This window comes from Sebastes umbrosus, chromosome 6 (genome assembly GCF_015220745.1).
Source record: "Sebastes umbrosus isolate fSebUmb1 chromosome 6, fSebUmb1.pri, whole genome shotgun sequence".
NCBI classification, from domain to species: domain Eukaryota; kingdom Metazoa; phylum Chordata; class Actinopteri; order Perciformes; family Sebastidae; genus Sebastes; species Sebastes umbrosus.
Window position 1 is genome coordinate 4,690,063 of NC_051274.1, and position 14,017 is coordinate 4,704,079.

Sequence of the window (14,017 nt, forward strand, 5' to 3'; positions counted from 1 at the left end):
TGCAAGAGCAACACGGTTTCTTGAAAAAATACTGTATATCTACACCCTTTGAAAAATGTCGAGGGATAAAAGGAACCTAACGCCAAATTCACACCAGGTAATGGCAAAGTGCATCTCGCCACAACAATTACAATTTTTCTGTGGCCGGGGACGTGTACATCTGCTTCAGTCGGGAAGAAATTCTTTAGAACCGAGAATCATTGTGCTCGCTGGGCATAGACGTTGCATGTCAGCTCGCCGTAGCCCGCCCTTTGCCGCTGCTCTGGTCATACCAACATTTAGCTAAATTTAGCTGCAAAACCAATTGATTTCTGTGCGATCGGTGGATTTACTTGAAGGGGTCGAAGTAAATTCGCACAAAATCTTCATGTTGAGTTCAACTTTGAACCACTGACAGCCTTTGGGGGGACATAGAGCCAGGAGGTCCAAAATGGAGGAAGCTATCTAAGCTAGGGATGCACCGATCCAACTTTTTCAGTCCCGACACCGATAGCGATACCTGGGCTTTGGGTATCAGCTGATGCAAAGTACCGATCAGATACCAGTGTTTAATTAATAATCTATATGCCGAACTGTGTGCAAGTGACTGGGATCATTCTTTTATGTGTAAGGCAACATCAGGCTCGACTTAAACATTATTCTCCTAACTTTGTAAAACAAAATGTGACCAATAATGAATATAAATTTACTGAATTGTTTATTATTAAAATAATAAATTGTACACCAGCAACTTGGCAAAACAATCTCCAAAATTAACAGGAATTGCAATTCAGGTGTAAACCTTTTCAATGCGGCAACAAATCGGTCAAAACTTAAACAGGAATTAAAATTTTAGTTAATAATGTATGTAGTATATAAACATAGAATTGAATTGAATAGATCGGCCCCACTGTCACCGATATACGATGCAGCTATTGTCGATGCCAATGTCAGTATCGGCACATATATATATATATATATGATCTAATGTTGAACCATCCACTTTTATTTAACCTGCTCTGTCGAAGAACAATCTGCTCCACCAAAGTGTGGAGTGGAATAGTTTGCAGACAGTTGTGAGACAGGAGTCTACGGTACAAATTCATTCAGTAGCTCTTTATTGAATGAAATGATGTACAACCCCTAGAACAAACTGCCGGGGGAGAGACAACGGCACAGTACAGAGAAAATAGGAAGACGCTTGGAGAGCTACTGTATTGTGACTGACTAATGCTAGTATGTTCCAGGCTGGCGAGCATGTTAGCAGTTAGCTCACCTACTAGTCCTGCGAGTAATCCCATTGTCATCGAGCTTCTGGAACCAAAAAATATCGCAAAGATGTGCTGATGAATTTGTGCCACTTTCTGGTGTGACCAGGTCTTACAATTAATAAAAAAATGTTTTCATTAAAGTTAATATTTTAAGTAATATTTTGCAATTGAAATATATGTGGGGACAGTTTGTCAATGTGTTAAATAATGTCCTTGGTTTGATTTACAACACTGCTGCAGTATTCTCAGATTTTTCTGGCAACCTTCTGCAACTTAAAAATTCTGAACATTTTGGTGATTTATAAATACTGTATCAATAGAAGTAAGAACATGTGTATGCTTGATACAGAGAGATGGAAGGACGAATGAGAAAAACTGATTGAGGGATATTGAATGGGTAAACAAGCGGGGGGGGAGGAAGGAATGGAATTATGTGGATGGATGGGCAGAAGGGGGCCATGAAAACAGGAGACATGCTGAAGACAGAGACGAGTGGAAAGAAAAAGAAAATAGGAAAATAAATATGAATAGGAAGGAATAGTAGGTTCACTGAGAATAATCTGCACAGTAAATGTAGCTTCAACATTTTTTTAAGTGGCCCTAAGCAAGAGGACAGTGGGGAAATAAAACATTGTGAGTGTTAGAAGCAGCAGGCTGGAAGGATGGAATGGACGAAAGAGGTTTAAAGGTTATGATGAAGCTTACCATCACATTTATCTCATCTGCAGACTAGAGAGGTTGGGAAATAGAAGAGAAATAGTAAAAACAAGTCAGAGAAACAAAGCAGGATAAGAAAAGAAAGACCAAATAGGAAGGACAGAGAAGCACAAACAGTAAGACAACACCGGACACAGTGCTCGGGTCAGGGCTGTTAAATGAAGATCTAACTATAAAGCGATGAATCTCCGTCTGTCTGTCTGTCTTTTGCATTTCTCAAGAGCCGCTCATCTGATCTACTTCACATGGCGGGTGTATTGCTGTGGACCCAAGTGTTGAATGTGAAGCAGTTTGACCAGATGGTGGCGCTATGACAATGAACTTTACGTTTTGGCCTGTAACTTATGAACTTTAACTCTCAGAAACAAAATTATTTTTTCTGAGAGTCCAGACAGACGAATCGATCCACATAATCCACGCTCATTTTGCATCTAGATTGATTTTCCATCATTTTGAATTGTGTCCAAATCTGATTTTGTTTTGCTACTCCTCCTAAGAATCTTGAGCAATCCTCACCAAAATTGGTACAGAACATCTCTTGACCAAGCCGGAAAAAGTTATATTTATGGATTTTTGATGTTCCATACTATTTTGCTATAGCTGGCCCTCAAAGTTAGCTCAAAAGCTGTGGGCAGGGATTGTATTACAAAAACACGTCATGTCCCCTGAATGCTTTGTGCTATTGGGACCACATTTGGTGGACGTGTAGATATGATGTCTGAGTGACCATGACACATTTATAAAAACTATAAAGGAAGGAATCTCTCTCTGTCTGTCTGTGCATGTGTGTATGTATAACTGTCCTTCGCATATCTCGAGAACCGTTCATCCAATCGGCCCGTTCCGGACGGGAACACGCTCCTAACGGGCACTGCACCAGTTATTTGAATTGCAGTTAAAATACAAATTACTGTAATTAATTACAATGAATAACATTATTGATCAGATGACTCCACACAATGCTATTGTGTTCATCTCTTGCAAAATGTATTTAGTATCACAAGGAATTCTATCATCAGAAGTATGAAAGAAAGAATTGTCTACCTACAGGTTTCTCAAAATCGCATGACCCTGTTTCTGCTGACCTCGGCAATTAATCCAATTAGAACATTTGTTTGCATTTTATTTATCATTGAAGGACCAATGTCCAAATGGATTTCATGGAAATGATATTGTAATGCAAACTTCTTCAATTTATTTTTCTATTAACTTCTTCATCACCCAGCGGCAGTGCACATTTACATGCTCAAGTTTGGCCAAGTTCTTCAAACTTGCAGAAAGGATTTTTAAATTCTAGCAGCAATCCAAACGTCTCCAAAGATGTCAAATAAGCCATGCAGCATCTTGAGGAAGCGTGTATAAAGTGATGCATAATATACCTACAATATTTCCTTTTTCATGTAATGTTGCATGTTTGGTTTGGATATTTCCCCTCAGTGTCAGCATTATATAACTTCAATAAAGTGCTGGAAAGAGCCAATAATAAATGTGTATATGATTATGAGTGTTAAATAGTATAAATTATGTGTAAGTAAGTGTTGTTCAGCATTGTATGGAATGTAAAAGATTGATTGCAGGACAATATTTTGCTTTGAATAATATGTATCTGATGTGTTTTTTTTCCACAAAAACAGTTTAATTTCCTTAAAAATATATATATTCTCCCTCGTGGAAAATTCAGAATCTATGAATATTAAAATATTTTTCATTTCAAACGTTGAACTTTTGAATGAGATATTTCCTACTTCACTGAAAGGTCCACTCTCAGTGTATGTGCCCCGGGGTGTCAAGTTTCCACGTCATAATTGTAGAAATTGCATACTGGACCCTGGTCACCATCCAAACGAAATGTAACAACTTTCCTCCTTCAGTAAATGAAAACAGCTCTGCTCATACATCACTCTGCACAGTGGCAGTCAAACTTATTAATTAAGTAACAATAAACAAAACATATTTTTGACTGGACATTATTAATCTCATCTGTACATCAAATGACCGCACATGGGGTCCCGAACCCCAGATTGAGAATTTCACAATCCCCACAACAACCACCGCATGTTTTTACTTTTTTCAGTTTTCAGAGTTTCAGAGAGATCTATTCATTATTAATAATTTGAATTATTGCAAAAATCTTAGCTGTGAAGTGGTAAACTTAAGACATACTTCTGTGAAATATGAATTTGGCAGCATAAAAATTGCATTCAACTTTGGCCTACGCTAAAACAACACAATGGGCCCTATTTATCAATCTAGGGTCGTTAAAATAGGAGGATCTAGGAATGGCCTAGTGCATCTCGGGTAGGGATATCACGAGAACCGATACTTCGGTACCAAGTCGATGCCAAAATAAAAAAAAAGTGACAGTACTCTTTTTCTACAGTACCGAAGGTACCGTACGATGCCTGTAATGGTCATTGGTATGGATGTGACAGTGAGGAAAATGTTCCCACCAGTTAACAAATTTGTGACGCCACCGGTGTTACCGATTACACCGGACATTTTACAAGAAAAGATGACGGTCAACATGTGCAGAGCGCCTACTCTGATCTTTACTGTCGGGTGGCGGTGTGTCTGGCCTCTCCAGTAGCGCTTTTGCTGCGGGGCTCCGCTGCGGGGGTCTACCTGGCGCCGCTGCTCCGTGCACACCGGCTGTGACGGCTCCATCCACCTCGCAGCGATTACATCATTAATGTTATGGTTCCCTTATAGCGTGGGGATTAAACGTGAATTATTGCCAGATAGGTGCGTTTGCTTTTCGCTTCGACAATAAGTACTCTGCCTCCTGCTCCTACTACTCTGAGCTGATGGACCAGATGCGTTCATGGTCAGTATGTAGCGTTCGTCATCTGACTATTGATTGATAACATGCCACTGATACGCCAAAATGAACAAAATGGGTCAATTTCTTTTATTTATTACTTAAAGGCTACATGCCTCTGTTTTTTGTAATGTTCAAATGTTTTTAATAAAAGAGTACGCGTTGAATTACAGTACAGGGGATTTATTATTGTTGTTGTTTTGTTTTTTTTACCGTGGTATCAAATTGGTATCGAGAATCGTGGATATTCACTGGCATTGGTATCAACTACTGGATTTCTGGTATCGTGACATCCCTAATCTAGGGTGTGTCAAACTCCACTTTTGCTCGTTAAGCGGCCCATAATATCGGCGCAAAGTAAGGCGCAAGGGGCTGTATTTAGTATCTGTGCGCATTGTTATTTAAAAGGCGGATTTGGCAAATTGGAGAAGCGAGCGGTTTTCTGCTGAGGAAACGGATCATCTCCTGCGTGAAGTGAAAGTGCGCGAGCAGCGGAATCCCCGGAGGCTCCATTACGCATGGGCTTGCTTGCAGCCGGGCAATGCCAGAGAGGAGGTGCGAAACGCGCGGTTCCATCAGCCTCAAAACACCGCCGTTTATGGGGAGAGGGCACATAAACTTTGAAGTAGTATACGACTACACTCGCACACACAGAGGGACGAGGAGAGGAGACGTCACAGAGGCGTGTGCACCGTGATCTCTCTGGTCACGGCCGGAGGAGCGCTAACAGCTCGCTGCAGGTTGAGCAATACAGAATGCCTGAGAGCCTTACTTCATTATATTCCATTATATTCTGAATTGTCACCTGCCGCCTGAATTTTGTGTTTTACTGAATATAAATAAAAATGCTGTTGCAGCGCCGACACTGTATTTAACTGAGGAGGTGTGCCCTGTGTGATGTGAGCCTGCCTATGTAGACGCATCTTACTATCTGAATAATGCGCCTTTAAATAGCAGGAATATACTGCGCAATAAAACGTGGGCGCTGGGCGTGAAAATGCCAACTGCGTCAGTCTGAAACTAGCAATGACAGTTGTGCTTTGCGCCGCTTTGCGCCGGGTGTAAAAGATAGGGTCCAGTGACACAAACAACTGTACCTCATTTCGAACGTACTCACACTTAACTTATGCTCTGCACTGTCCACATGTAATAAAGGTTAAAGTTAATAGATGTTGTGACTCAATCCTCACTGGTCAAACATGACTATTCTATTGATAGACTCTCAACAGCTAATTGGATTAAGTAAAAATGAAAGTGCTGCAGTTATGACTTATAAAAATGGCATGTAGCCTGCATAAACAAAGCTCCTCTTGTTGCTATGACAGCGCAAACACCAGCATTTTAGCACGGTCACATCAGGAGAGGTTTCGTCAGACAGGAGTCTTGTTAAACGGTGCCATGGCATTGAAATATATCAACATTAGGAACACTTCATAGAACTTTCAACAGATAGAACTGACACCAGATGGGTGCGTTTGTCACATGGGGAAAGTTAACATGAAGAAAGTTTTAATAAGAATAACTGCAAAGTATCTCTGAGATTGACAGTCTGCCTGACACTATCTGAACTACCCTAATGTACTAAATCTCACACATCTGGTACACCCAGCAAATTAATGCCAGTCAGTATTTTTTAAAGCACCATTGTCCCTGACGAACAGCACTGTGGCACTGGAAAGCAGCATCGGCGCAGAAGGGTGAGGAGAGTCTACGGGCGCACATGCACACGCATACAGAGGGAGAGGAAGATTCATCATAATTATCAGGGCTGCTGAACGCCAAATCAAATCAGAGCCGATCGTCTGCGTTTCATAAACAGACCTTAACTGAGGAGAGACAAAGAGCGAGAGGGCTTCTGATGTGAGAGTTACTTCCACTGTCAGGTGAAGGCTGCAGCTGGTGCATGTTAATGCAGGTGAAGGAGAGGGAACTGAAATTGTTCATGTGTTCATTTTTATATGTTAGACGAGAATCTGTTCGGCGGGGATTAAGCGGAAAGTGAATGGATTTTAATTTTAAAAAAACACAGCTCTCCTTCCTATCTGTGTCTGTGTTGATCCTGTTTTAATTTGCAGTCAGAGAAGAAACTGCAAGTGAATCAGATGACTCCTCTGGTGTCCCTCCGGGGACCTGCGAGTCTATGGTAGATAACAGCCAGCCAGGCGTGACTTTACGCACGCACGCACGCACGCACGCACGCACGCACGCACGCACGCACGCACGCACGCACGCACGCACGCACGCACGCACGCACGCACGCACGCACGCACGCACGCACGCACGCACGCACGCACGCACGCACGCACGCACGCACGCACGCACGCACGCACGCACGCACGCACACACACACACACACACACACACACACACACACACACACACACACACACACACACACACACACACACACACACACACACACACACACACACACACACACACACACACACACACACACACAAAGGATGGCTGAGGCTTACATGCTCATGTTTGTTTAGTCTGTCTCTCTGTTGGATACGTTGGCCGTTCATTTATTCATTCTTTTTTTGTCTGTACTAATGTGTGTCAGTGAGTCCATCTTTAATTCTGTTTTCCATTAGCACTGCGAGAAAAGAAAAAGAAAAAAACGCAGTCCTCTCATTTATTTTAATGAAACTGAAAACTGCTGGAGCAGAGGGCTCTAGTGAGATAAATGCAGAGTCATACGGCAAAAAAAGTTGAATTTGGCCATCCAGCACACTGTACTTTACTGGCCAGCCAAGTACATGCAAGCAAACATTCTTAGGGGCCGTACATATGCTGTGTTTTTTGCGCCCAAAAATCCAATGTTGTCAATGTAGACGTGCTCAAACGCCGTTGCGACGTGCAAGCGTTCCCGAGCACTTATTTCCCACGGCTGCGCCCCGAGATGAACACAATACAACTTTTGGAACGCTGCAGCGTTGTCACATGACGAGGAACAACCAATCACAGCCGGCAGATATCTTTTCTTTTTTCTGTAAATATCAGCGAGCACTCATTTCCAGCTTTTGGTCCTTGACCGTTTTCGATACTTGATGGGCATATTCTCGTCAGGTTGGTAACAAAAAAAGAACCGATGTTCAATGCCTAATTTAATCCTGCATTCAGGAGCGTACTGTCAAGATCAAAAGAAAACACATGAAGTCTTTGTCCTGTTCATCTATGAACGGTACAGCAGCAGTAGTAGTGTTAGAGGGAGAAACAGTTTTTATCCCTTCGCTTCAAGAATGATGAACAAGCCTCACAAACGCACCCTAGTCCTCTCAGGATTATCCCATTATCACCATCAGATTATTGGCCAAATGAGCCTGAATACAAAATAAATTCAATTTGATGGGATGCTCAATCACAAAGCAGAAGAAAATGACAGGGATATTGAGCACTGTGCTTTTAGACATACATCAAACATAGTCACTGTTGTCACCAAAAAAGGTGTCTCATTTAACGCTCAACTTGATTTAAGATAGATATTATGTACAAAAAAACCCACATAAATAACAAGAGACAAACTACATGAGAAAAGCATCTTCACATCTATACTTTGCCCTACGTAATCGGCTGCTTGTGTTTACGGAGTGTCTTATAATATTTTATTCTATTTACTTTTTATAATGCTTAAACAATTCCCATATGTCATACGGCATATCAAATTCATTCTCCTCTGGCGGGTTTTAAAATTGCATTAAGAATATCCTAAATGACTAAAATGAAAACAATAAAAGAGATAAAATATCATCTGGTTGACATGAAGAAAAGAGAAGGAAAGACAGAAAAATGCGAGAGACAAGAGGAAGACCAAATACGTAACAGATGTAAACAAGTGCAGCAAAATATCTTCAGTTATTAAGAAGGTGCATAATTGAATACGGCAACTGCTAGCCACGAGCTAAACAGAAGATTAGCTTACAAACGTATTATCGCACAGTCTTCCTGCCCCAGGCACCTTCTGCAAATGAATCAATTCAGTACACAGCTAGAGGTGTGAAGCATCTATTTAGGAGCTACAGACGGAGGAAAAAATGTGTAAATGTGTGAGACGGAAAAAGGCAAGCGGCAGTAAGTTAGAGAGGAGACGAGCTGGAAATGATGAGGGGAAAAGGAGAGGCAACTGTGAAACCGACAAAGTGAAACAAAACAAAACCACGGCAAGAATGAGTGAGCATGCAGGAATAAGAGATGAGAGCCTCTGTTGTGGAAGCATCTCACAGCAAAACTTTGCAATAATTTGCAATGCAGTTTTGCTTGTTATATGACTAACAATCTAAAACTTCCAGTGGCAGTGCCATGAGGCTGAACTTTAATATACACTATTACTCCTGTCCAAGCAGTCCGGCTACAGAGCATGGTGAAATTATGACAATAAAAAGGACACTATTACAAAATACCAATCAGTAAAGCTGTGCTCTTAGGTTATGATTTCTTAACCCTAAGAGACCCACTTTTATCTTTTATAGGGGAGGGGGCGGGGGGTGTTTAGGGGGAGATAGCAGGTCAACAGTAGATGTCACATAGAAGTGGTGTACATCATCTGAAAGCTGAGGACCTGGAGATTAGATGCAGCTCAGCACTGTGTGTCAAGTTGTTCTAGTCATTAATCAGAAATAAACATGAATGAATGATTTAAAATAAATCTAGCTAAGAAAGCCATCCATCCTCTGAATGCTCTAGGTCTCTAGTTTGTGGCTGTAAAGTTTCATGAGGCGGTGATTATCCTAGAGGTCACCACAGGTCATTTTATACTGTGACGTCAAGTTTCAAAAAATTCCATTCCTGTGCTCTATTATGTATCATAACTTGTTGCAGCAATTTTTGGGTTGATACCATTTGTTACACCGATTTGATAAAAATGATCAATAATCCCTCCAGAATACCGCATTAAGACACCAAGACCTTGAGGAACACCATAGAAAACAACACACTGTGATTTGGAATCAAAAACTTTTGACATTTGGAGATTTCTGCAAGAATTGCATTTTTTCGGCGATCGGATGGCGAACGCTTCTGTTCTGTAAACGGCTCAGAAACCCCTTTATTATCAATCTAGGAAAGCCATCCATCCTCTGAATGCTCTAGGTTTCTAGTTTGTGGCTGTAAAGTTTCATGAGGCTGTGATTATCCTAGAGGTCACCACAGGTCACTTTATACAGTGAGGTCAAATTTCAACTTCAACGGCCTCACTATGTTAAATGGCTACTATGGGGACTAACATCATCACACATGAATACAGTTGGGCTCATTGGATCCACAAGAGTCTTAGCTTTGGACCCCAGTGTGTAGAAATATTCAAATACATCATTTTTAGAAAGGCAAAAATAAGACATTTATACTGCATTAAAAAAAAGACATGTTTTTTGCCCCAAACTGTATGTGATTATCATAAAGTGGGCATGTCTGTAAAGGGGAGACTCGTGGGTACCAATAGAACACATTTTCATTCACACATCCTGAAGTGAAAGGCCGAGGGACCCCTGTGAAAATGGGCATGCCAGTTGGACAGTTGTCAACTTTGGAGCGTTATTTAGCCTCCTTCTTGACATGGTTGGTACCTTAGGTTTTCTCGGTTCATATGATATCTGTATCTTCACTTTAGCTCTAAACTGAGCCTACAGTATAGCCTCTGAAAAGTAAAGTCAGTTGGGATCGCAGAGTCTTAATGCAGCTGTTAAACATATCTAAAAGATTTACACATTTTATTGGACATACTGCAGGCTAAGTGTTTACTGTAAGGTGTAATTTGTCAACACTTAACAAAAATAATAAATAAATAAAAATATATATTGGCTCAGCTGATGCTGGTCATAACCTGTACGTCTATACCTACAGAAATGAAAGGGACTGTCTGGGATGCTGAGGAGTCAAGTACATGCCTGTAAAAGTGATCAGGAACCTGAATAATGTTAGACGGTTAACGCGGCTGCTGACATGACTCAGAGCAGAAGTTGGGTGAAGTTGAATAAAACTACCATATTGTCAGGTTTTATGTTTATGAAAAGATGAAAGCGCTTGAAGATCAACTTGATGCCAATGAGCCCGAAACAGTCACGCAGGTACTGTGGGTGACGAGGACTGAGACAGATCAAAGAAACGTTTTCAAATATAGACAAATGTAGTCTCCATAAGCCAGCTAGAGACAGTCCTATGAAAATACCTTTCAAATTCACCTTTAAACATTTTCACAAGTTTTAGAACAAGATTTGTAAATTCTGTTAAAAATTGGGTCTCCTGTGGAGATAATAGTCATTAAAATTGGTGGTTAATAAAACTCCTCCTTCTGTCAGTGTTGGACCACATACTGTAGAAGGGAGCTCCTATGTAATTTCAGGAGTTTACTTAGTGGTTCCAAAGACCTAAATCATTAAAGATATCATTAAAGAAAAAATCCTCAAAAGACTAAATTCCATTATTTTTGTGATTTCAGACAATAAAGTCGATATGTACAAACAGGGAAGACTGTGTCTATAATCTGGAAACAAGATCATCAACACGTCAGGGAATGTTCCCAAACCATAGTAGAATCTCTTTCCCCGACCGGTCACCGGAGCAGCACCGCGATCAATCTCTACACATCATCCACAGATAAAGTAAGGTATCAAAAAAACTGTATTGTTTTGGTATCATATCGACACTAGCTTAGAAACATTTTAAACAAAATTGCATACCAACCATAGGGTCAAACTGGGGCAGATATTGACCGTCTCTAATCTTCATATCAAACAATTTCAAAGGGCCTTTGAGCAGAAGAAAGTGCAGCATAACCTGCGGTCGAGCCAGATCAATAAACCTTGTCTTTTCCCAGTAGTACTGAAGACGCGGGATGACATCGTCAAAGCTATCTAACAATGGGTCGCCCTGGTAGCTCACCTGGTAGAGCTGGCGTCCCATTGTTGGATAGCTTTGACGATGTCATCCCGCGTCTTCAGTACTACTGGGAAGAGACAAGCTTTATTGATGTGGCTCGACAGGAAGGTGCCAAGGCTGAATCCTTACCGCAACGGCCTGGCGTTTTAATCCGACCCACGGCCCTTTGCTGCATGTCATCTCCTCTCTCTCTCTCCTTTCACAACTATCACTATCACTATCAAATAAAGGCAAAAAAGTCCAAAAATATTCTTTAAACAGCCATCCAAGAATTGAATTACCTGTAAGTCCAATTAGTCTTCTTATTAAAATTGAAAATTTGCCGATTATATTTAGGTTAAGTTCTTGTACGGCTGCTTATGTTAAGACAACATTTGAGAATTTGGGCTTCTTTTTGTTAAAGCCACGGTTGGTAATAATGTTCAAAAACATTTTTGTTATATTTGTTGAAATTCTCTTTACAGCAGCAATCAATAAATCAAATGCTCTGACAAAAAAAAGAAAACAAATCTGGTAGCGGTAATAAACCCGTCCAATCATTTCATTCGGCCCAGAAGAATTATCATCCACACTGCTAGCTTGAGAGCTGTGAGTATTAACAATAGCCATGTTCCCATTCATAATGTACATTTTGTGGGAGTGTCTTTGGAGGGAGGCCTGAAGGGACGGACTGTCAGCGTCGTCGACTTGGTGACTTTTTCGCTAGATTTAACAACTTTTGGAGTTAGTGCTGCTAGCTGTTTTAGTTGGAAAAGAGTTGGTAACACTAGGTTGTGTTTTTGGTCGGATCATTTTTTTGAAATCTAGCATAGTCTTGCTGGTTTCTCAAGATTACCAACCCTAGCTTTATATGAAAAAAGGTTTCGTAGAAAAACGTCTATACTGTATTTCTCACAGAAAAGTATGTTTTGGAATCCGTACAGAAGCTCAGGTATCAAACAGGCGATATAGTATCGACAAACTTTTCATACCAAGACCTAATAAACAGAGGCAAAAATTAGCATCGATTTATGTCTCAACCAAAATTACAATATCAGACATAAAAAAAAACCTCACTACTCAGTTAAAGAAGAGCATATTTGTTTTTTTTACAGTGCAAAGTACACTGCAGGTTTTGAGGCTGAGCTGTGGGGACAACAGATGGCGTCTGGCTGAGCTGTTAGTCAGTGTGTCTGCCGGGTAGACGCCACAGCGATATCAACTACGGAGGGCCAACACCCTGATCCAGTACAGAAGGAGCACATGAAGAGAGCATCCGAGGGCAGCGCAGTCCAATGGATTATCAACACAACACATGGACATGGACCACTAGTGTTTGGGCTTGCGAGTATGCCTGGGACAGACACGTATAAATAGACACTCACACATCTATCTCTTCCCCCTGTGGGCAATGTGTGTGCTGTGTTGCCATCTGATAGCAGCAGCAGTCTGTTCTCCCATTCCCTCTTTCTCCCCCCCTCTCTCTATTTACTCTGCTGCGTTTATTTAACACATAGCTCCCAGCGAAGCAATAAATTAGCACTCAATAATAATCTGACTAATAATTAAAGCCGGGCGGCTACGCAGAGGAAAGAGTAGGACAATAAGGGCCACTGGCCCTTCTCCTTCTCCTCCTCCTCCTCCTCCTCCTCCTCTCCTCCATCTATTATTTTAACTCTGACTGCTCCCTCTTTCATGTGACACTCCCTCCTTAATGTTTTAATTGGTTGTTATACAGTATTTTCTACATAATCATGAGATGTGGCTTAATGTAGTTCAGTGGGGTCAATCAAATCAGCAATACTAACAAGAGGGAGGTCATTTTGACAAGAAACGTACTGTATTTTAAATGTGCATGTATATGTACTACCAAAAGCATGCACAATATGGAATTTGTGATGTTTTTATTGTAAGAAACTTTCGCAGCCAATTTTTTAACAAGGATCTTAATAATTACAATTGCTCATTAGCAAGAGATATGAGATGTGGATCCTCAGAGGGATCAGACCAATTCCTTTTGGTTTGAAGCGTGTTAATGTCTCCGGTGTTGATGTAATGGCCTGGTATCAGGACTGCAGGTGTAAGAACTATTTTGTCCCATTTACGTTTTTGTGTGGTTAAGTTTGAATTGCGTATCCAAACCCATGATTGACTGAAATGACAGTCAGCGTGCTCAAAACCAAAATAAGAGCTCTCTGTGACCAAACACTGAATAGCATAAAAAAACTAGAATTACCGCCTCACGGTTGTATGCCTCTGCCAACAAGTCAAGCTGCAGTTTATATCCATGTCTGTCCAACATGTCATCGCTTCACCATTTTATCCTGTTAGACATTTGTGTGAAATTGTAATAATTAACGTATGAATTCTTGAG

At 40.9% G+C, this 14,017-nt stretch overlaps 1 protein-coding gene across 3 annotated transcripts in view; it reads right to left on the minus strand.

Moving 5' to 3' along the window:
- Nucleotides 1-14,017, minus strand: part of chchd6a (coiled-coil-helix-coiled-coil-helix domain containing 6a) — a 101,081-nt gene that overhangs the window by 63,713 nt on the left and 23,351 nt on the right. For 2 of the 3 annotated variants that reach the window (XR_005207252.1, XM_037772614.1), the window contains exon 5: nt 1,956-1,979. The exons of the other annotated variant lie outside the window; for it this stretch is intronic. Coding sequence is in view for 1 of the 2 variants with exons in the window: in XM_037772614.1 (XP_037628542.1) it covers nt 1,956-1,979 (24 nt within the window). In the remaining variant the exon portion in view is untranslated. The remainder of the gene's footprint in view (nt 1-1,955; nt 1,980-14,017) is intronic. 3 annotated transcript variants of the gene reach the window in all.